The sequence below is a fragment of the Puccinia triticina genome, chromosome 6A (genome assembly GCF_026914185.1).
Source record: "Puccinia triticina chromosome 6A, complete sequence".
NCBI classification, from domain to species: domain Eukaryota; kingdom Fungi; phylum Basidiomycota; class Pucciniomycetes; order Pucciniales; family Pucciniaceae; genus Puccinia; species Puccinia triticina.
The window spans coordinates 6487185-6508781 of record NC_070563.1 but is presented as its reverse complement, the minus strand read 5'-3'; the positions used below and the strand labels follow the sequence as shown (position 1 = coordinate 6508781).

The 21597-nt window shown below is 46.9% G+C and overlaps 4 protein-coding genes across 4 annotated transcripts; 2 read left to right on the top strand and 2 right to left on the bottom strand.

Moving 5' to 3' along the window:
* Positions 1 to 1502: 1502 nt before the first annotated feature.
* Positions 1503 to 2753, top strand: PtA15_6A750 (uncharacterized protein; the record flags this gene model as incomplete). The annotated part of the gene is made up of 6 exons (XM_053170489.1): positions 1503 to 1586; positions 1641 to 1837; positions 1926 to 2122; positions 2198 to 2286; positions 2371 to 2520; positions 2643 to 2753. The coding sequence occupies 6 exons, from the start codon at positions 1503 to 1505 to the stop codon at positions 2751 to 2753; spliced, it is 828 nt and encodes a 275-aa protein (XP_053021675.1).
* Positions 2754 to 6824: 4071 nt separating this feature from the next.
* On the bottom strand, positions 6825 to 7571 carry PtA15_6A749 (uncharacterized protein; the record flags this gene model as incomplete). The annotated part of the gene is made up of 1 exon (XM_053170487.1): positions 6825 to 7571. The coding sequence occupies one exon, from the start codon at positions 7569 to 7571 to the stop codon at positions 6825 to 6827; it is 747 nt and encodes a 248-aa protein (XP_053021674.1).
* A 327-nt stretch (positions 7572 to 7898) lies between these two features.
* Positions 7899 to 8294, bottom strand: PtA15_6A748 (uncharacterized protein; the record flags this gene model as incomplete). The annotated part of the gene is made up of 1 exon (XM_053170486.1): positions 7899 to 8294. The coding sequence occupies one exon, from the start codon at positions 8292 to 8294 to the stop codon at positions 7899 to 7901; it is 396 nt and encodes a 131-aa protein (XP_053021673.1).
* A 1644-nt stretch (positions 8295 to 9938) lies between these two features.
* PtA15_6A747 (uncharacterized protein) lies at positions 9939 to 12402 on the top strand (the record flags this gene model as incomplete). Its single annotated transcript, XM_053170485.1, has 10 exons — positions 9939 to 10128; positions 10237 to 10319; positions 10395 to 11010; positions 11088 to 11273; positions 11338 to 11455; positions 11547 to 11694; positions 11796 to 11876; positions 11951 to 12166; positions 12244 to 12268; positions 12347 to 12402. 10 exons carry the CDS (start codon positions 9939 to 9941, stop codon positions 12400 to 12402), a joined length of 1719 nt encoding a protein of 572 aa, XP_053021672.1.
* Between the last annotated feature and the right edge of the window lie 9195 nt (positions 12403 to 21597).

Sequence of the window (21597 nt, the reverse complement as noted above, 5' to 3'; positions counted from 1 at the left end):
GCTCCCAAAATTTTACAGCAATCTAGATACACTGTCTAGAAAATATGCTGAGCTTCACGGAATTATCACACCTCAGGGACACCTTGGGTAGCCAAGGCAAACCCCCAAAACCTTATCTACGGTGCTCCAAACCGCCCCAAATTTTTTTCTGCCATAAGAATACACTCTCTAGAAAATATTTCAAGCTCCAAGGAGGTATTACACATCAGGAACACCTTCTATTGACCGTGGTGTAGTGTAGCCCAGCGCAAATGCGCTATCTTTTAGTGTAGCGTTAGTGCAATTGCGTGTATCTGCGCTAAAGCTACGCTAAAAGCTGAAATGGCTTTTCACCCTGTGCGCGTACCTTTAGCGCAGATGCGCGCAATTGTGCTAACGCTACGCTAAAAAATAGTGCATCTGCGCTGCGCTACACTACACCACGGTCAATAGAAGGTGTTCCTGATGTGTAATACCTCCTTCAAGCTTGAAATATTTTCTAGAGAGTTTATTCTTATGGCAGAAATAATTTGGGGCCGTTTGGAGCACGATAGATAAGGTTTTGGGGGCTTGCCTTAGTAGGAAATCCGCCAAATCACCCCCCGGCTACACAAGGTGTCCCTGAGGTTTGCTAATGCCGTGAAGCTTAAATTATGTTTCAAAGAGTGTATTCTTCTGGCAGAAGAAATTTGGGGCCGTTTGGAGCACCGTAGATAAGGTTTTGGGTGTTTGCCTTAGTAGGAAATCCGCCAAATTAACCCCCCTGTTCCACAAGGCCTTCCTGATGGTTTCTACTGCTGTAAATCTCAACATATTTTCTAGACAGTGTATCTAGATTTCTGTAAAAATTTGGGAGCGTTTAGGTGCTTGAGTGAGGAGACATAAATATTTCTCTATTTTCTGGGAATTTCTGTAAAATTAAAATCCCGACTCCCGTTTGGGATCGCGGAATTAAAACTTCAACTCCCAAAACGCCCCCCGGGTCGAAATGCGGTCGCAAGGACCCGGGAAAGACGTCCCGAGGCGGTCCGCGCGACGTAAATTGCGTTTGGGAGTCGATTTTTTAATTTGTGGGAGTCAATTTCTCAACCCCCTATTTTTATCATATTGTGAACCCCCCTAATATGTAGAAAGAAAAGCTGATTCTAATGGTGCCAGAGGCTGTGAAAAAATCCAATGGGTATATGGTGACATGGGGGTTAGAAGGAATTTTTAGCTGTTTGGCTGGGCAGCCTTAAGCCAAATGTTGGACATTATAAAGGCCAAGTCCCTCCCGCAAGTGGAAGGGTAGCACAAGGAGGGACTTGTGTTGAGTTCGGGACTGTGTTGAGCTCGGGGCTTTACATGGATCGGGATTCGGTATGTATTCGGGGGTGCACGCAGTCCGCTGTCTGACCGAAAGCACAAGGCGTTCCGTATTTCAAAGGGAGATGGTCCTCCCCGAAAAACTTATAAAAACCATAACAACGACTTCCCCCACAAGCTTCTTACTCTCACTCATCCTCGGGCTCCGCACAGACAAAATGGCCGGCGCACCCTCTACCTCGTCTCGCCAAACAAATCGGAAACCTGGTCGGCAGTCTTCGAACTGGAAAACCCTACAAACGGTAGATTAATTTTTCCTTTCATTACTCTATTAGCATACTGATTTGAAATTATAGGAGCTCCCAAAAGTACCGGCTGCGGTCAAAGCACGCAACCTAGAAAAGAAGAAAATTCGAAACCAAGCTATCGCCTCGTCTCGCATCCAATCGACAGCACCTTCTACTCCATCAACATCAAGTAGCCCGACGTCCCAGAAACTACTCAACATCTTGCAGCAAAACTATACCCAGGGCACCTCGGCAAAGCAGACAGAGTACGCGAATTACATCTTCTAGTGAGGCTATCGAAAGTAGATTAGGAAGGATGGGCCACTAAATCACTCGCCTTGCTCTCGATTGAAGAATAGGAAAATATTTAGCGATCGATTGTGAAATGGTTGGTGTCGGGCCACGAGGAAATGAGCGGAGCGCCTTGGCAAGAGTGAGCATCGTGAACTACTATGGCAACGTCGTTCTTGATACCTACGTCCGACCCAAGGAGAAGGTCACCGACTATCGCACTTGGGTTAGTGGCATCAAGCCCCAGCATTTAGAACATGGTTCGTCAATCTCTTCGTTCGTCCACATACCCTTTCTTTTTTTTTTTTTGGCTGAGATTTCTCGTTTCCTCAAAGCCAGTACTTTCGAAGAGGTCACGCGAAAAGTCGCCGACCTGATTCATGACAAAATCCTAATAGGCCATGCCATCTCAAACGACCTTCAAGTAAATTCACATCCGCTAAATTCGTTTCTCGAGCTACCCCCTTTGGTTGTGCTGATTTGATGCGTTTTTTTTTATTATCTTCAGGCATTACTATTGACCCATCCTCGCCACATGATTCGGGACACATCAGCCTACCAGCCGCTCCGCACGCTAGCCAAAACAAAGTTTCCCGGCCTAAAAAAACTAGCATTACTTTTGCTGGACGTAGAAATCCAAAAAGATTCCCATTGTTCAGTAAGTTCCATTTGTCGCCTTCCGACCCCCCCCCCCCCCCCATTAGACAGAAAACTCGTCTTCAAATTAACTTCAAAGGAGAACCGACGATGCTGACGATATCGATGTGGGAATGTGTAAAGGTCGATGACGCCCGAGCCACGCTTGCTATTTATCGGACGCAAAAAGACCAATGGGAGGCCCTTGTGAAAAAAGAACAGGCCCGAAAGCTTCAGACCAATCCCCCGGCGTAGAGCCCAGGTCACAAAACATCTTCTGAGCACCCACACTCAATATACTCAAAGACCATGTGCGCCCTGATGTGTATATTCCTCCAAATCCTCATTCATATCCAACTTTGATAATGTACACGGCTTTCTCCCTCAACTTGACTAAGCTCATAGTCATGGCACGTGAGTTATCTTGACCCAATCTGTACAAACCAATGTCAGCAAATCATTCGTAACCAGTAAAGGTAACGGTAACAAACAGAAAGGTGATGATGTCGCCACTCTCCCGACACTGGTATTGGAGCTGCCAATTGTTGTTGGGTGGGCAATGCAATAGTTAAACAGACATTGTCATGGATGGATGAAAGAACTAGCATTCCAGAAACCAGAGCTTTCGTGGAATGGCTGCATCTGGAAGTGTCTAAAAAGGTATTCTAACATGGGGATAGTTGAGACCACATGAGGCTGCTGACTTACGCACCTTGGCCCTTTGTGGTGAGCAATGGAACCATGTCAAAGTGTGCAGCAGCAATTATTGACCGCAGCCAGAGGGCAATTGGCTGTGTGCCTTGCGTGAGAATATTTGGGTATTTGGTGTAAACAACTGTCCTTGCAGGCTCACCAGGAAAGACACTTCCAACGTAGCCAACAAGGCATGGTGGGAAGCAAAAAAAACTTGTGCTTCTTGGCGAGAAGCACAAGTTTGCCAAGAATCTTGGCTTTAGATCAACCTACTCAGCTTAATTATTATCTGCTCAGCCTCCATGAAATTCAATACATTTTTTCCCTTTTCCACACTTTAGATTTCCATTTTCCATGAGCTTCCAAGTCACCTGTGACCCAGCCAGGCCAATATGACCCGCAACCCCACATGTAGACTTGCCATAAAACAAAAAACTTTGTTTTAGCCAGCAAACAGTTTGTCCATTTGACAATTTTCATTAACACTGACAGGAGAGTGACACGTGAAAACACACACGCACCGTCGTGAGGAAAAGAAAAAAAAAAACAGAAAAAGATGCCTGATCAAACTCAGATTCCCATGCGTGACCTTCCTTGTCTTGGGTACAAGTCTTCCATGCACTTTGTGCACGGCTCTTGCCAGCCAGTGCTCGTGAGAATTAGATACGCTGGATGAGGCCGGCAAGCATTCAGGGAGCCCGGGATTTGGACGTCCCCCAAGGTCGGGGTTGCGTCCGGTTGCTTCTGCAGTCTTGTTGGGTCGGTTATTCTTCACTGCAAGAAAAACTCTAGAAACTGCTTGCAGTTGAGATGCAAGAGCTCAAGGCAAGCTGTGCCTCATGCAAGAATCAAGCACTGGTTGATTACATGCAAATTGCATAATTTATGCAAGAGTGAGTCTAAGCTCCAAAAAACTCAGTACAGGCTGCAAAATAGTGAGTTGATACCTGTGCAAATTCCCCTTTCATGTGCACATACCCCTTTCATGTGCACATACCCATTTCATGTGCACATACCCCTTTCATGTGCACATACCCCTTTCATGTGCACATACCCCTTTTTATGCATTCAACCCTTTCATAATGTTACCCCTTCATGTGCGCATACCCCTTTCATGTGCGTGTATCCCTTTCATGTGCATTTATCCTTTTCAAAATGGGTACATACCCCTTTCATCATGCTTTCATGAACCTTTCATGTTTACATGTTGCTTTTGAGTTTTTTACATCCCTTTCATACCCCTTTCATCATTCAGGTTTACATACCCCTTTGATGTTTACATATCCCTTTCATGTGCAAATACCCCTTACTGCACATACTCCTTTCATACATACAAACCCCTTTCATGCATAATTACCCCTTTCATCATGTTTAAATATCCCTTTTATGTGTTAATACACCTTCTCACATCCCCCTTTCACGCTTACATATTCATTTCTTATGTACATATCCCTTTCATGTGGACACACCCTTTTTATGTTATCCTGGCTGGATTCACATGGAGTGTTTAATAAAATCAAATAACAGGGTGCTCAGGGGGATGCTCATTTTCAAGGTTGAACATTTGCCTCAGCCTACTGCATGATCACTACAGAATGTTCAGCATTGGGATGCTGAACAAGGTATAGAATCAAGGTGCACCAGCACAGAATTTGGATGCTTGACTCCAGCTTGAGCTGAGGCTTGATTCAAGCTTGCTGCATCTCAACTGCAAGCAGTTTCTAGAGTTTTTCTTGCAGTGCATGCTTGTCTCTTTCATCCACCAACCTGAGTCTTGATCAGGGGAGCTTGGCTGGAAGGATTTCTTATAGAGCCCCGATAGGCAGAGTAAGCCTTTGATTTGTATTGCAAAAAACCAAAGAGATACTTCTGCCAGCACAAGAAATGTGACTGCACGCGACAACGATGTGATGCTCTGGGCAAGGGTGAAACCGCTGCGCTGCACTGACATCAGCGGCACTTTTAGCGCAGCGCAGAGGTCCACCGCTGATTCTCCAGCCCAATCAGCGTTATACCGCTGACAATTTCCGGTGATCAGCGTTAGCGCAGCGGATAAATGAGCGCTAAAGCTGACAAAAAGCACAGCGCAGCGGAAATTGCGCTGAATTGCCGCTGACCGCTATTTCAGCTGTCAGCGCGCTGTTTCGGCTGTGCAAGCGCTGACGGCTGCCGCAGCGGAAGCGCCGCTGTCAGTGAGGCGCAGCGCATTTTTCCGCAGTGCAATTGATGATCACTGAGCTTATTCGAGAAACCTTTGAAGAACGTGAAATTTGTCTGAAATCACTCGAAGTTGAACCCGACCCACCTTCGAAACATACCAGCTCGGAGCGCCCACCCGATCCGGAGTCCAAAAGTGATGGGGATGAGTTTAATTTTTATCCGGAAAATTCCCAAGCAGTCCAACTCAACACCGAGATTGAGCGCTACACCAAAGGTGATTTTCCCATAGACAAGAAGGGTTGTGTCTTAGCTTGGTGGAAGGTCAGTCTCAAACTTCCTTTTCTTTTTCCTCCTTAGTTCCTAATTGACTCATATTGATATTGACACTGTTTGATCAATTCCTTTTGTCAACTTATTGATGCTGCTCAGAAAAATCCCAAGTTCAAAAAATATCAAGAATCTTCTGCCGCAACAACCTCGAAACCCCATAAATAGTAGTCTACTTTTGATTTTTTCTTGATTAATTATCTTTCCCCAATCTTCTCCCCCCCCCCCCCCCCCCAAAAAAAAAAAAAACTCCAAAACCCCATAAAAAGTCACTTTTTTCATTGGTTTTTTTTAGAATGTTGTACCTAGATCAGCGGTTTTTAATCGCCGATATCAGCGGTTAACCAACTCGGATCAGCGGTTTTAGACCGCTGCGCAGCCGCTGATATCAGCGGTTTTCCGCTGAAAACAGCGTCAGCGCAGCGGTCCTGCCGCTGATTGCCCGCTGATTTAGCGCGCTAAATATATATTTTTTTTTCCGGTGAGACCAATCAGCGCTTAGCGCAGCGCCCCACCCGCTGACTGTCAGCTCAGCGCAGTGGGCCCAAAAAACGCTGCGCTGGCCGCTTTTTGCGCTGTTTTCAGCGCAGCTGTTTCACCCTTGCTCTGGGCCAAACGCATTGGACGGGCGAAGCACGATTCACGTGACTGTGAGTGTCACAAAGGCTTAAATGCGCTCACCGGGCTTCAAATGAGAGGGCACATCATGTTTTTGTAATATATCAACTATAAGACGGTGGATATATGGACTCGAGACAATGAAAATGCTCAAAGATGCACAAATGGTAACCTTCCTTATCTCTCGGAAGATGCAAGACGGGGGAAATAGTCACAAACTTGGCTTATTTAGTCATCTCATTTTCTCACAAATAGATTTAGTCACGCTTTTATATTGATCGAATCAATCAAGAAGGGAAGGAAAGAGCTTCGGATGAGATGGATGACAAGCATGCTATGTGTATGGGATTATGTTATCTCGAGTTTCTTGATCAACTATGGATAGATATGGAGCAAGATTGGATAGAGACGTGGAACCAGATGGGATGACTATGAACAGAGGAATGGAAAGATTGACTAGGAATGAAGGATGGGGGTTCCTGGTGCTTCTCGATTTGGCGCCGTGTGGAGTGTGGGACTGGAACGAAGTTAAGCGACTGCCACAGCGGGTGCAGCGGTAGCATGGAGTTGGTGGTGGTGAGCCATGTGGTCGAATTGGGTCGTGAACAGTTCCATGGGGAGATGGCCGGTGAGGGGTCCGACCTTCGGAGCGCCGGCCACGTTGGTCTTCTTGAGCTGCTCGTTGACTTGCGCCCTGTCGAGCTTGGTGAATGTCATCGTGGGTTTGAAGGTGTTTGAGTTTTCGACAGTGTGCTTGAGTTCCTCAAAGATCTCAGTGGGGCTGGGTTGCTTGCCGTCGGGGTTCTTGTTTAACAATTCGTGGAGGCTCTTGTGTGCCCGTTGCAGGCTCTCTGAATTAAATTTCTCCGTCTTGTGTTCGCCTAGACGGACGAGCTCGGAGTACAGAGCGTTTCGATAGATTTGTAATCGTTCTTTCCGGACCGCGGGATGATCGGCTAACTCGGGGTCGTCCAGAGTTTTTCTGAAGCTGATGAAGCTGTCGAGGAGGTAAGGGGTGTGCCCGTCGTTGAGGTCAAGCATTGGGCTGACGGCATTGGCGAAATCTTCGTGAAACTGTTGACCGTTCAAGGAATGTTGCTTTTGAAAACTATTTGCGATCTTGGAAAACCCAGGAGCGTTTTCAAGGGGGACATCAGTCCGCGTCACCAATCCGACAAACGATTTGATCGCTTCATCGTTGACCGGAAGCACAGCGGCGGCACGAGCTTGGGATAGGCAAAAACCCAGAACGGTGATGATTTGGCTAACGAGCATGATGGCGAACTAAGATGAAGAGACTAACGACTGGATTGAGTGGTAGATGTATGTAAAGAGTGAAAAAGTCTAAAGAACGAGGTTTTCCTGAAGCTATCTAGTAAGTATGGGCTGTTTGGGGAGCGACTAGACTTGGATGCTTCTTCGTGGTGAGCCAGGATGGGTGGGGTTTATATGTGCACCTGGCAGATGACTTTTGCGGCAACATGAACCAGGCTGTATCATCGCCAGTAGTGGTTTCACCTCAGCCCCCCCCCCCACCCACCAGACCAGTGATTCCTTGCAGCTTCTCGGAACATATATTTATGTATGTGTATGGTACCGATGCTATAACTCTTGAGTTGTCTCAGGTCTTGTCTCGGAATCATACCAAGGATGGATGATCCAACAGGTGTTAGATTTTGCGTGGGCCACACCGCATTCTTGGACGGCGATATTGTGGCCTCGACTCGCATTCTTGGACACCGGAACGTAGGCGATTAGTCGGATAGACGTGTGTGGCCTGCCCTCCTGCACCTTACCGTCTGGGAGGACCTGCCGAGCAACCCGGCAGCCGGAGGGACGGGGCTGTAGTGCATTTGTGCGAGCCCGGTACACGGCCGGAGTGATCGAGGAAATCACAGTGTTTCCTTCGCCTTCGGGCAAGATGAAGCCGGGGGACGTGGTGGCGGCGTGGAGGGTTCCGATACGCTCTTGAAACCCTCCCTCAACGCAAAGTCTCATCTTGTATGCATGTAAATAGGTCCTCTCCCAGCGAAGTTGCAACACGTTACAGGGGCGGTTTTGAGTGTGCTTCGCACCAGGTCCCTCAACGGGATGTCTCCCTCCGAAGGGGGTTTTCCGAGACACAGAACCAGAGCTGAAACAAATCATGCACCGCAAAACCATTCAAGCGACATGAAGTTACAGATGCAGGCCGTGTACCCAATGGGGCTCCCTAGGGCTCCCCGCAGGCTCCTCCGGCTCGAGTTTTGCCTTGGACGGATGGATAAATTGTTGAGGATACATCCATTGATGTTGCATGGGGAGTGGAATCCTCGGCCAAGATAAGGCCGGGTCCGACGTCACATGGCGAGCACTTCGGTTGTCTGCTGGATTTCCCTCTACGAATTTACTGTGGCACGCTTATCGACGAGTGATCGTTAACAGTGTTTGCGGGAAATGAGAGATGGAGAGGATGGCGTTTCCAAAAGTTCCAAAACTCACTCAGGCCAGGCCGAGCTCCGGTGGTGCTCATGATTAGCGTACCGGCATGGGCGTGGATGTGGTGGGGGTGCTTGTGTGAATAGAAACAAGCTGGCCGGGGGCGTGACGTGTTGGACAAGCTGGCCACAGTAAATATTATGTCTGGGGAAAAATCAAGCAAGACGATGATCGGTCATCCGCCGGCTGGCTCTCTCCAAGTCCAGGAAACGTTCTGCCTCAAAGTTTGGCCGCCGATGTTTTATGTGCGAAGAGATGCAACTGAGTTTTTTCTAAGCCAAAAAAACCGCGCCTGGCCGATCATGGGCAAGCTTCCGGGGGGGCGGATCTCGAAGTGAGCTTGACGGGGGTCTGTCTGGAAGGGGGAGGCCGATGGTGAAACTCTGAAAAGGGCGCGGCTTTGTCGATCCATCTCCGGCTGGCTGGGCAGGGGGGACTGGTGCTGTCCATGATGGCAGATGTGCGCTGCGTGGCCTCGGATGGGCTGATTGGCGGTCAAGTTTGATTGGATTTGGTTGGTGCGGCATCTCAATTGAAGTTGAGCCGGATCACTGTGAAATCCAACTGCTTCCCTAACCTGACTGCTTTTTGCAGCATACCCCATCTCCTTAGTTGTAAATAAATATCTCCTTCGTCCGTTCATCTCGAAGGCGAGCCCCCAGTTTACGGCGATGGAGTGATTACCCAGAAGGTTTCCAGACAGAATAATCCGCCAGCCTCGTTAATTATGGGCCGGCTTCTCTCGTCAACTCCCGCCGATGATCTTCCACCCTCACCTCACTCCCCCCCTGCCCCCTGCTCGGCATCACATCTGGCCATGTGACCAGCTGGGAGGAATAAGCCAATTTTTTGGCTTATCTTGGGGCCTCTCAGCTCCCCTTCGGCATCCAGCTACGCTCTCGGCCGGGAAGATTATAAATAGTCTTCTCCTGTGCTCTCTTCTAATCCAAAAAAACCAAATTCCCCCAGTCAACTCGCCTTCTTCCCTCCCTTAAAACATCCAGCCCTTTCTTGCATCTCTGCCACCGAATCACCCAGTCACTACTCACCTGTTTCTTGCTTGTGAGAAAGGCAGCCAGGGAGAGAGAGAGCCAGGAGAGATACTCCCCTGCTGGACTTGTCTCAGCCGGACCAGACCCAGCCTCAAAACCGCCGGCACCAAAAATGTGTGCATTACCCCCAGACTACTCTCTCTTCACCGCCAGCAACCAAGCCGACCCGATCCCCGACCATCTCATCTCCCCGGCCTATTTCTATCCCCATGACCGGACGGACTCTCCTCCGGCGCCTGAGAGCGTGGACCAGGAGGGTAATTTTGACTCAAGCTCGCTCGAGCTCCGTCTCAAGCAAGACCGTCAGTGTCCCTCCCCAACGGCTTGCATTGGATCCATGGGCTCTCTTGCTGATCCTTCTTTCTCTCACATCCCCGACGCTTTTCTGATCCTTTGGCTGGATTGTCTAGCTTTTCAGCGGCCAGGAGCTGGCGACTCAAGAAGACAACCGGAATCACTAATAAGCAGCCATGACAAAAATAATAAGATTTTGGTACGGGTTCTCGATCTGCTCCCCAAACTCTATGCTTAGAATAGCATGCTAATCACTTGTCTGGCTATGAAACAGATACCGGAGAGTGATCTAGATTCATACTCCTTATATGAGGATCGAGCGCCCTGGACGAGCCAATTGGCCCTCGAAAGTCTGGACCATCTGCCCTCAGTCCGAAACCCGCAAGAGGACTTTTACCAGGACCTTGACCAACTTGGGATCCTAGATTACCTGCGTTCCGACCAGGATTTCCCCGCGGGTCCCGAGCAGCAATTCGACCAGCTAGGCTTAGACTGGCTGGAGCTGCAAGCCGATCGCCAGAAGCCCGGCTCGGCGAGTCTTGCCCGGCCGAGGGTGGACGACGACAAGCTGTTTGGGTACAGCCCCTCTCGGGAGATCGAGAACCACGGAGTCCTGCTGGCCTGTTCGTCCTGTGGAGTCACCAAGCCCCACTTCGAGCTTTCTCGCCTGTGGCCGTGCTGCCATCCCCATTGTAACACCTGCATCAACACCCTCATCAACGCCTCCTGTAACGACCCGCCTCCGCCCCAGATGGTCTGCTTCTTCTGCAGCCAACATGTCCACGGCTTCGACCCCCCGAGCGCCTTCGTGAACGCCCACAATACGCGCTTCGATCATCTCCCATCCCTTGGGAACCCGAAGTTTCTTAGCAATGGCTTGGACAGATTCGGTGAGCGAACAGTCTTCTTGAATGATCAAATGTTGCAGATAAAAGAGCATCAAGAAACTCATCGGACACTCTCTTAGAGTATGTTAACTTTGCGTCGCCACCGAGCGACCAATCGGGATTTTGTACCGGCTCGTTCAGCTCCGTATGGAGCCCGAACCCTACCAGTCACGAAGGCGATAAGCTCGCATCGGCGTTGATGTCCGACGACTCCATCCCTCTCCAAGGCGCCCCTGGAGACTCGTGTCCCTGGCCAGTCATTCGAGGTAATAATAGAGTTTCAGTAAGAGTCGGCGTGTACTGATATTCCCTGATCACCTTGGGCCACAGTCGATAACATTTCTTGGAGTCTTACGGTCGCTGATATCGTCGCTTGGCTGCCCGGAGGGCTCGACTGTCTTCCCCCACCCGAGCTCTGCCCATTGCCCATCCACATTCTCTGCACACCGTGCGCATCTCATCCAAACATATATATCTTGAGCCATTTGTTCCTGGATGCTGTCGACTGAAACGTGTTTTTTTCTTTTCAATGGCTAAAGGACGGATGGGAAGACTTTGAACCACTGCTTCATCGAAGCCCGCAACCTCACCGCCGCCCATTTCGTTGTCCGACATCGCCACGGGACGAAGATCGGAAACCGGCCATGCTCGGTCGTCTTGACCTCTTCTGCAGAGCTGCATTCCAAGGTATCTTCCACCCGCTTTTCCTATTTCACTATTCTACGAAAACCATTCATTCGAACACAAAAAAAAAACTGATGTCTTCTTGCAACTGGATTGATACATAGATACTGGGGATCAAAGAGAACGAAACATCACATGAGATTATGAAGACAGTCAGGTTGATACTCAAACTCTGTGCGCCCCATGTGAGTGCTTTTCCTTCATACATTAATATTTGTGATTGGATTGAAATGACTGAGCGATGTGAGGGAGATGACAGTCAACCAGTTCGATCAAGTCTCCAGAGCGGCCGTTTTATCATCTGATGTCGCTCCTCTCGCATTGCGCACATCTTTCAGAGGGGGGCACGAAAGCTGAGGACTCGAAGGACATTGAGGTGGTCGAGAAGTGGACCAACATCCATCAGATCGCGATCGAAAGCCTGTTCGGGTGGAAAATCAAAAATTGCGAAGCCCTCAACATCTTGCATCTCATGGTCTGTCCACTAACTCTCCATTCCCTTCGGACAGTTCCTTACTGATCAGTTTTTTTTCTTCTTTTGGGTCGTTTCAGGTGAATGTCGCGATCTCCTCTTCATGTTGGTATCTCCCGCATTCCTCATCTGACTCGGAAGCAAGAAATAAACTGACAAAGAGTTCTGAATTTGCTCTTCTAGTGATTGACAAACCAACTCTGTTCCGCTTTTTATCCCACGTGGAAGTCTTCGGCTAGTCGATAAACCGTCCGAGCTCACTTATTATTTACGAGAAACATTATCCAAGAATCATACTGTACGCGCCACCATTAAAGCTGCCCATGTAATCCCACCACACCATCACTCGGCTGTAACACAATCATCGTTTCCAAAGGGCAAGACGTGTTGCAGTGCTCTAGCTCGTGAATGTGTCTGTACTTGTAGCTGCGTGTAGAGTTAACATGTAAAATCAATTGTAAAATTACTGGTTAAAACATACAAAGCGTTTTACGTTATCTTGTATTTCTATAATCTGTAGCTACATGTGAAAATTATCCATGCACTTCAACCCAGAAACTTGGGTTGTGTCTAAGGCCCCAAACTATAAGCCGGGTTTGCGGACGATGGCGGCGGGCCTGGAAACTGGTTACCCCCTACACCACAGGTGCAATCGAGGAAATCTCAAGCGTTCCCTCGACGCTCGACGAAATATTGAATGTTTTCTGGACGCTCGAGGGAGGAAAACGTCCGTTAAACCCCAAAGACGGTACATCGTCAGAACCCTCTCTCAACGCAAAGATTATTCTAACATCGGGGCGGTTCTGGGACCCAGTTCTCTCAACGCTCTGTCAAAGCGTTGAAGGAACGGTGGCCCGGAACTAGGCTGTTCTCTGAACACAGCAGTTCCCTCAAGGTCTGCCAATCTGTCGAGGGAACTGGACCCGGGCCACTGTTCTCTCAACAATTTGGCAGAGCGTTGAGGGGACCCTTGCGTCCAGTTCACTTTCTGCCACAAAATTAAGTTAATGGCATGAAAAAACCTTTTGTCTGTTTGTTTTCAGGCTTTTCATGATGCCCCACTAAGTCTCCTTTTTTTTTGAAAAAAGACTTTGACAAAAGCTCAACTAAATAAGTTGAAGATTCATAGTGGAATCTAGTAAGGAGATACTTGATATTGTGGAAAACTTGGCCTCTATTCCGAAGGAAGGTTGCTTGCACCACCCGCAAGTGGGTATGGTTTTCTCTGCAGCCACACCCAGTAATTTTCCAGCAGAAGGTATACCCGGCTATCCAACCCAACGGGTCGGGGGCCGGCCGGGTTTTTTTCTAAAAATACCTGTTGGGCATTCTCGGGTATAAAAGTCGGGGCACTTCGCCAATCTCACGGGGACCAACAGGTATTTGGGCTCAGACAACTGCCTCAGGAGTCAGGGCTTTTTGGATATTTTTACATTTCTAAATTTCAAATACAAAGGCAATCTTGAAAACAGATGAAGTAGAAAGATAATTATATTGGTATTATTGGGTCATTTCAGTGATCTGGTCTTTGTTGCAGGGGATCAAGAAGCTTCTCCCGCTTGATGTCCGGTCATCAAGCGGGGTGTTGTAAAGCTCAAAAGTGTTCCTGAGAACCTTTTGCTGAGTGCGGAAAGTGATTTATGAGGGAACCTTGGGTCACTAGACACTAAAACAAGCCCCCCAATCTTAGATTGGAAGGCTTTAATGTAGTGATAGTGGAGGTGTATCAAAAGATAGCCTACTTTGAGCAGGTGGCTTAAGGGTTATGGTGATGTAGCTGATGTGTAAGTGTTGTAATGATGGTTTAATTTGTATGTAAGGGTGTAAAACCACAATATAGAGTGGGGCTAATACTGTAGAGTGAGCAAGTATTGTACTGTTATGGGGTAAGCTGAGTGCAAGTAGTTTGCTGAGAGAAATTACAACTGGGGGGGGGGGAGGGGAGGAGAGCTTCCTTAAATGTACAACAGTGAGACATTTTAATCTCCAGGGGAACAAGAGAATGATGGGTTTTAGCTGCCCTGAAGGCTACAATGAGGCATTTGGGCTGGTGGTTGACAGGTCACATGAGGTCATGATGTCATGTGAGAGAATTTAGCTAGTGAGAAATAGGAGGTGAGATGTTTGAGCTGGCCTGGCCTGTCAAATGATGTCATCTGCAAGCTGCATGAGGGGTTTTTGCTATCTTGACACCTGCATGATCCTGCATGATGTCATCTGTCAGCTGTCAGACTGCAGACCCTATTACACTAGTCTGCATGCACCTGCATAAGAATGCATTAGACTGAAGAAGCCTGCATCAAGTGTGCATGACACTGCATGACACTGCATGACACTGCATGACATGTACATAACACAATGTGATAAGTGCAGCTGATGAGGTACAGTATATGTAAAGGGTAGCCAAGCTGTCAGAGTGGTCCATGTAACAGATTACATGACCTGGGTGAGTGTGGTTCATGTAACGGTTTACATGACCTGAGTATGGTGTTTTGTGTGTATGTAACTGGCTGATGGTGTCTTGAAGGGGTTGTATCTTCTGATCCAGAGGGATTGTGAGCCTGAGTCTCTATAGTGACAGCAGGACACAAGAAAGAAGAGGGGAATATTTGGATTTCCTTGGATAAAGAAAATACAAATATAAGAGAGAGAGAGAAAGAGAGAGAGAAACTGAGCAGGATCAAGATAAGCAGATATTTGAGGTTATTCTGGTGGGAATTCACATCCACTGGCAATGCTACCTCTTCAGAAGAGTGCTGCCAAGCTGTGCTAGAGAGTGCTACAGCCTCCTCTCACCAAAGAAATGTGGAGGGATCCTGGATTAGACAAGTTTAATCCAGCCACAATTTTTTAGCTTCCTTCTGGATAGTCAATGTTCTTTAAAGGGAAACCTATGTGGTTTGTTTCTTGCAAAAACCACAGAAAAAGAATGATGTTAAGCAGGGACAGCCCTGTGATCAAGAATGAGGCAAAGGCCAGCAAAGAAGAGCAGATCAAGCAAGACACAGAGTTGTACCTCTGAGATAAACAAGGTTCAGTTAAAGAGGTTACTTACTGTCAATATCCTAGGTGCCTGTGACGGTAGGTATACTGGGAGTGTTGTAAACTCTTTGGTGGTGATCCTGGGGTTATCTGGGGTGTGGTTCTGGTGTGCTGAAGTCTGTAGATCCTCCTCAGGCAAGGGGGATCCTGAATACAAAAATTTTCACAGTTTGCTTATGTAATTTACATATGTACATGTGGTTTGGCGTGCCTGGTAGCGCTGACACGTCACAACTGCGCATGCGCGCTAGAACTCAAGAACTCAGGGAAGGAGTATAGTTACAAAGAATTGGTAAGTTGTAACCAGAGTTAAAATTGCATGAGGAAACAGAATAGGAAGTCAAAACAAGGTTATCTCTTAAGATGAAAAAGATATGAAGTAATTCATATGTAAAAAGTAGATAAAGTCAGACTTTAGGTCAGCTGAGTTGACTCTAAGGCTGACAGGGATGCAAGGTGTGTTGTTCATGGTGTTCTGTGTAGTTTTGGCCGTAGAATCCAGTGGTGCCGCTGTATTGGGTGATTTGTGAGCGTACATATGAGAAAATGGAAAATTTTGAAATGGGCTAGATGGGTAACCATAATCCAAGCCGTCTACGCTTTTTCTCTTCCACACACGTTTCCGGATCCATTTGGCTGCCGCTTCTCGCCTGGTACTTGCCACAGGCAGCTGTGCCGCAGCTGCCCGTAGCAAGTGTGGGAAGAGAGGCAAGAGAGGGTTTCCCTCTCCTTGGCCTTGACCAGGGTGTGAGAAATGATAGTGATTCATTTCGGCAACTGCAACAAGAGACAGGAGTGGGTTCAGGCGTATACCATACCCCACTCCTGAGTGTATAGACGGGTGGGTGGGAGGTGCCTAAAGAAAATGGCGAGCGCTAGAAGTGGGCAAGGGGAGAGCTAAAGGGAGGGAACGCGTGAGGAGCGTGTCTCTCCCTCCGCTGGGGACTCTTATAAGAGTCTCTCTGGCGTGTGGTTGCGATCTGCATGACAGCTTGATTCTTGCGGTCTGTGCGCCACCCAGCTCCGATCTCTCAGGTCTGCCCACTTAGCAGCCTCCATGGACGGAGGGGAGCTCCCGGTGCCCTACTCGCACCCCCGCAATAAATCTTTGCCACAGCACAGGGCTTGCAAGCAAGATTTATCTGTATACCCTTGTGGTCCCTACCTTTAGGGTAGGTTTTCACTAGGGTTGGTTTCTGGGTCTCGGTGGAGAGCCTCACCTAAAACCTTGTTGGTTATTAGGTCACCATGATGGGCCCCGGCCTATGGAGGTAGCTGGGCACTGGTGACTGGTGAGTTTCCCTCCTTCCTGGAGGTGGAGAGAAATAGGTGCTGCTGGCCAGCGGAGAAGGTGAGGGCTAGCGCTAAACCCACAACTCAGGGAGAAGCCTGACCCTGAGCAAGACCCCCCAACTTCTACCTAATTGTTTTCTCACGTCTCCCAAAAACCATTCAGAAACAAAATTAAAAGAGTGTAACTTAATAAACCAAAACAAGTGAATATAGACCGTGTAGCAAATGGTCTCCTCATACGTGCAAAAAGAGGACAGTACCACGGGAAAACACCGCAAAAGGGAAGAGCTGTCCCCACACATCACAATTGTTGCACCAAAAAAGGGCCCGGTAAGCGCCTTAGACGGTGAAGATTACCTGAGACAACACGTCCCGTAAGTCAACCAGTACCTCTATTATGACTTGATGTCGTACTTCTTGTCCCAACCGGATGCCGTGTGAAAGCGCATCTGCTTTATTGTTTTTTGATGAAACCCTCTTGGCCATAAGGTCAACACCTTCCTCCAACAGAATATCTTGTATGCCCATCCATTAGGCGTTTGCTTGCACATCCCTGGATTCTTTGTTGTTGATACTGTTTTCCGTTGTTGTGTTGTCAGTACATACAACCAAAGTTTTGCCTTTTTGTGGACGTGGTTTCAAAATCATTAAGAGGCCTAAACAAATTGCCATTGTTTCCAAATAGGATATCCGTCATGGGTCCTCTCGCGGATTGCATAACCTGAACTGCGCCCAACTCTTCCCAATAAGGACTCCAATCCCAAATGAAGTGGATACGTCGCCTACCCAGCCCACATCAACTGGTGGGCTGTAGCTGATAATTCTTGCATGTTTGAAATTGTTTAGGGCCTCTAACCAAAAAGTCAGATCCAAAAGTGCATCCAGAGGTGTATGTCGTGCCGTTTTCCTATGTTTCCAGGACATTAGCCATTGATAAATTGAGTTTAAGCGGCACTTGAAGTGTGGCAAAAGGTATGCAACGTGGTTCAATCTACCAGCTAGGACCTCCACTGTGAAGCCCTGCACTTCCCTTGGGTTTCACAAGGTTACACGGGACTAACCCTTGATTACATCAGCTTATATTTCACTCTTAGCTATATAGTCTGAACTTCCCCGCTCCCCACCTAGCTCAGCAGAGACCCCGGACTGATCCCTCTCTCACTGAGCTAGGTAAGCTTCTCACTCCCTTTCTTCTCCTTCTTCTATGATTCATCTTGTATGTAGAGAGACCCCGGACTGATCCCTCTCTCACTGAGCTAGCTCTATGAAATAAAGCCCCAAGATTGTTTCTAGAACCGCTCCAAGGCCTCACTGCCTTGTCCCTCCGCCTCCAAACAGTGAAGGGTCTCCCGACCCTTACATCCACTTCTTTGTAATGAAACTTTTCTCCTTTCTTCAGAAACGGGAGTATCTGATTTATCCTCTGTTCCAGCTTGCCGTCTGGTAATTGAACGGGCTTCTTTATCCCGTTCCACACGAATCTGATGAACTTTTGTTTGTTGGAAAAATTTGAAAACTTCTTGTCGTTTTTCAAAACACCTAAATCTAAAGATAACTTGACTATGTTGTGCATGTCCACACTCTTGCCTTTTAGTCGGACAAAGAGGTTGTCGTCGACCCATCTCAAGACATTAACCAGTTTGAAATGGTTTTTCATTATCAATTTCCAAGCGTCTGCCGGTCGTCCAAAGGAACCACAACCCGCAACGCCTCCAAAGGTGATACAAGTATCCAGCAGAAAATTCCCATTGAAATCTTTCACTAAGAGATATTTCCATTGATCCATCCTTGTAGGGATCTACCGATACGCTTTTTCCCAATCAAATAAAGCCAGCTCCAATTTGTGGTCATCAGATGCAAAGAACCTGGAGACCACCTTAAAATCATCCCACGTTGTATTGAAATACCTTTTGTTAACAAAGGAATTCACTGATCTGATTGTATTATTGTTTCGTGGGAACAACAAATTGTTGATTGGTCGAATAACTCCGTTGTTATTCACCACTGCGCCCAGAGGATTAGATCTGAAAAAACCAAATTTGGACGCCACTTTTTCGCAAGAGAACGGACCAAACATTCAATGTGCCTCCAGCTCCTTCATTATCAACTCTTCTATTTGAGCTTTTGCCAAAAGAGATGATTTATGATTATCTGGCTTGAAAAACTCTAGTTCCTTGGTGTTTCTGCCACTATATCTTGGTGCAGCGTGGGAGTTCTTCCATTATATTGGTACCAAAATGATCAAATGCCCTCAAAGATTCATTGTGTACCTTGAATGACCACAAAACCCCCAAATGTAGCAGCCACAATCTGATCAGTTGCCAAATGGCACTAATTTGGCAGTTTCTTGGTGTTTCTGCCACTATATCTTGGCGCAGCATGGGATTTCTTCCATTATATTGGTACCAAAATGATCACATGCCCTCAAATAATCATTGTGTACCTTGAATGACCACAAAACCCCCAAATGTAGCAGCCACAATCTGATCAGTTGCCAAATGTCACTAATTTGGTAGTTTCTTGGTGTTTCGGCCACTATATCTTAGCGCAGTGTGGGAGTTCGTCCATGATATTGGTACCAAAATTATCACATGCACTCAAAAATTGATTGTGTACCTTGAATGACCACAAAACCCCCAAATGTAGCAGCCACAATGTGATCAGTTGCCAAATGTCACTAATTTGGTAGTTTCTTGGTGTTTCTGCCACTATGTCTTGGTGCAGCATTGGAGTTCTTCCATGATATTGGTACCAAAATGATCAAATGCCCTCAAAAATTCATTGTGTACCTTGAACAACCACAAAACCCCCAAATGCAGCAGCCACAATCTGATCAGTTGACAAATGTCACTAATTTGGTAGTTTCTTGGTGTTTCTGCCACTATATCTCAGCGCAGAAGGGAATTTATTCCATGATATTGGTACCAAAATGTTCAAATGCCCTCAAAGATGTATTGTGTACCTTGAATGGCCACAAAACCCCCAAATGTAGCAGCCACAATCTGATCAGTTGCCAAATGTCACTAATTTGGTAGTTTCTTGGTGTTTCTGCCACTATATCTCAGCGCAGCATGGGAGTTCTTCCATGATATTGATACCTAAATGATCACATGACCTCAAAGATTAATTGTTTACCTTGAATGACCACGAAAACCCCAAATGCAGCAGCCACAATGTGATCAGTTGCCAAATGTCACTGATTTGGTAGTTTCTTGGCGTTTCTGCCAACGGTGGGTTGCTAATTTACTCTACGATAACCGGGGCTGTAGAGTAAAGTAGCGAGCTGCGCCTAACATTTTTACAGTTATTGTTAACGCTAGCGCGCGGGTCGCCGCGTCACGGTTATTGTAACTGCCCTTTTTTTGTACAGCCGTTACTAGTAAAGTAACGTGTTATTGAGAAAATTAACATTTTATTAAGCAATTAAGGGTCAAATTGGCCCTTATCAAGCAGAGCATCACTTTATTGAGAAGTGAAAGGCCAAATCAGCACTGAAATGGCCTTTTCTTGCTCAATATGTTGATAAACACCTGCTGCTCTGCCCATAGATATCGTAGCGGCCTTGAAAAAAAAACACCCACCCGGTGCGATATCAATATTGCACCACATTTCCCCATTGCTACCAGTCCGGTTAGCGTAAAGGGACCAAAAATCGCTACGATAACGTTACGATATCAATAACCGTAAAGTAGCGACCCGCCGTTGTTTCTGCCACTATATCTTAGTGCAGCGTGGGATTTCTTCCATGATATTGGTATCAAAATAATCAAATGCCCTGAAGGATTCATTATGTACCTTGAATGACCATGAGACCCCAAAATGTAGCAGCTACAATGTGATCAGGTGCCAAATATCACTAATTTGGTAGTTTCTTGGTGTATCTGCCACTATATCTCAGCGCAGCATGGGATTTCTTCCATGATATTGATACCAAAATGATCACATGCCCTCAAAGATTCATTGTGGACCTTGAATGGCCACAAAAACCCCAAATTTAGCAGCCACAATCTGATCAGTTGCCAAATGGCACTAATTTGGCAGTTTCTTGGTGTTTCTGCCACTATATCTTGGCGCAGCATGGGATTTCTTCCATTATATTGGTACCAAAATGATCACATGCCCTCAAATAATCATTGTGTACCTTGAATGACCACAAAACCCCCAAATGTAGCAGCCACAATCTGATCAGTTGCCAAATGTCACTAATTTGGTAGTTTCTTGGTGTTTCGGCCACTATATCTTAGCGCAGTGTGGGAGTTCGTCCATGATATTGGTACCAAAATTATCACATGCACTCAAAAATTGATTGTGTACCTTGAATGACCACAAAACCCCCAAATGTAGCAGCCACAATGTGATCAGTTGCCAAATATCATTAATTTGGTAGTTTATTGGTGTTTCTGCCACTATTACTCAGCGCAGGGTGGGAGTTCTTCCACGATATTGGTACAAAAAAGATCATATGCCCTTAAAGATTCATGATGTACCTTAAATAACCATGAGACCCCAAATGTAGCAGCCACAATGTGATCAGTTGCCAAATGTCACTAATTTGGTATTTTCTTGGTGTTTCTACCACTATATCTCAGCGCAGCTTGGGAGTTGTTCCATCATATTGCTACCAAAATGATCAAATTCCCTGAAGGATTCATTGTGTACCTGGAATGACCACAAAACACCCAGATGTAGCAGCCACAATGTGATCAGTTGCCAATTATCACTAATTTGGTAGTTTCTTGGTGTTTCTACCACTATATCTTAGCACAGCTTGGGAGACCTTCCATGATATTGGTCCCAAAATGATCAGGTGCCCTTAAAGATTTATTGTGTACCTTGAATGACCACACAATGTGATCAGTTGCCAAATATCACTAATTTGGTAGTTTCTTGGTGTTTCTGCCACTATATCTCAGCGCAGTGTGGGATTCTTCCATGATATTGGTACCAAAATGATCAAAAGCCCTCAAAGATGCACTGTGGACCTTGAGTGAACACAAAACCCCCAAATGTAGCAGCCACAAAGTGATCAGTTGCCAAATATCACTAATTTGGTAGTTTCTTGGTGTTTCTGCCACTGTATCTCAGCCCAGAGTGGGACT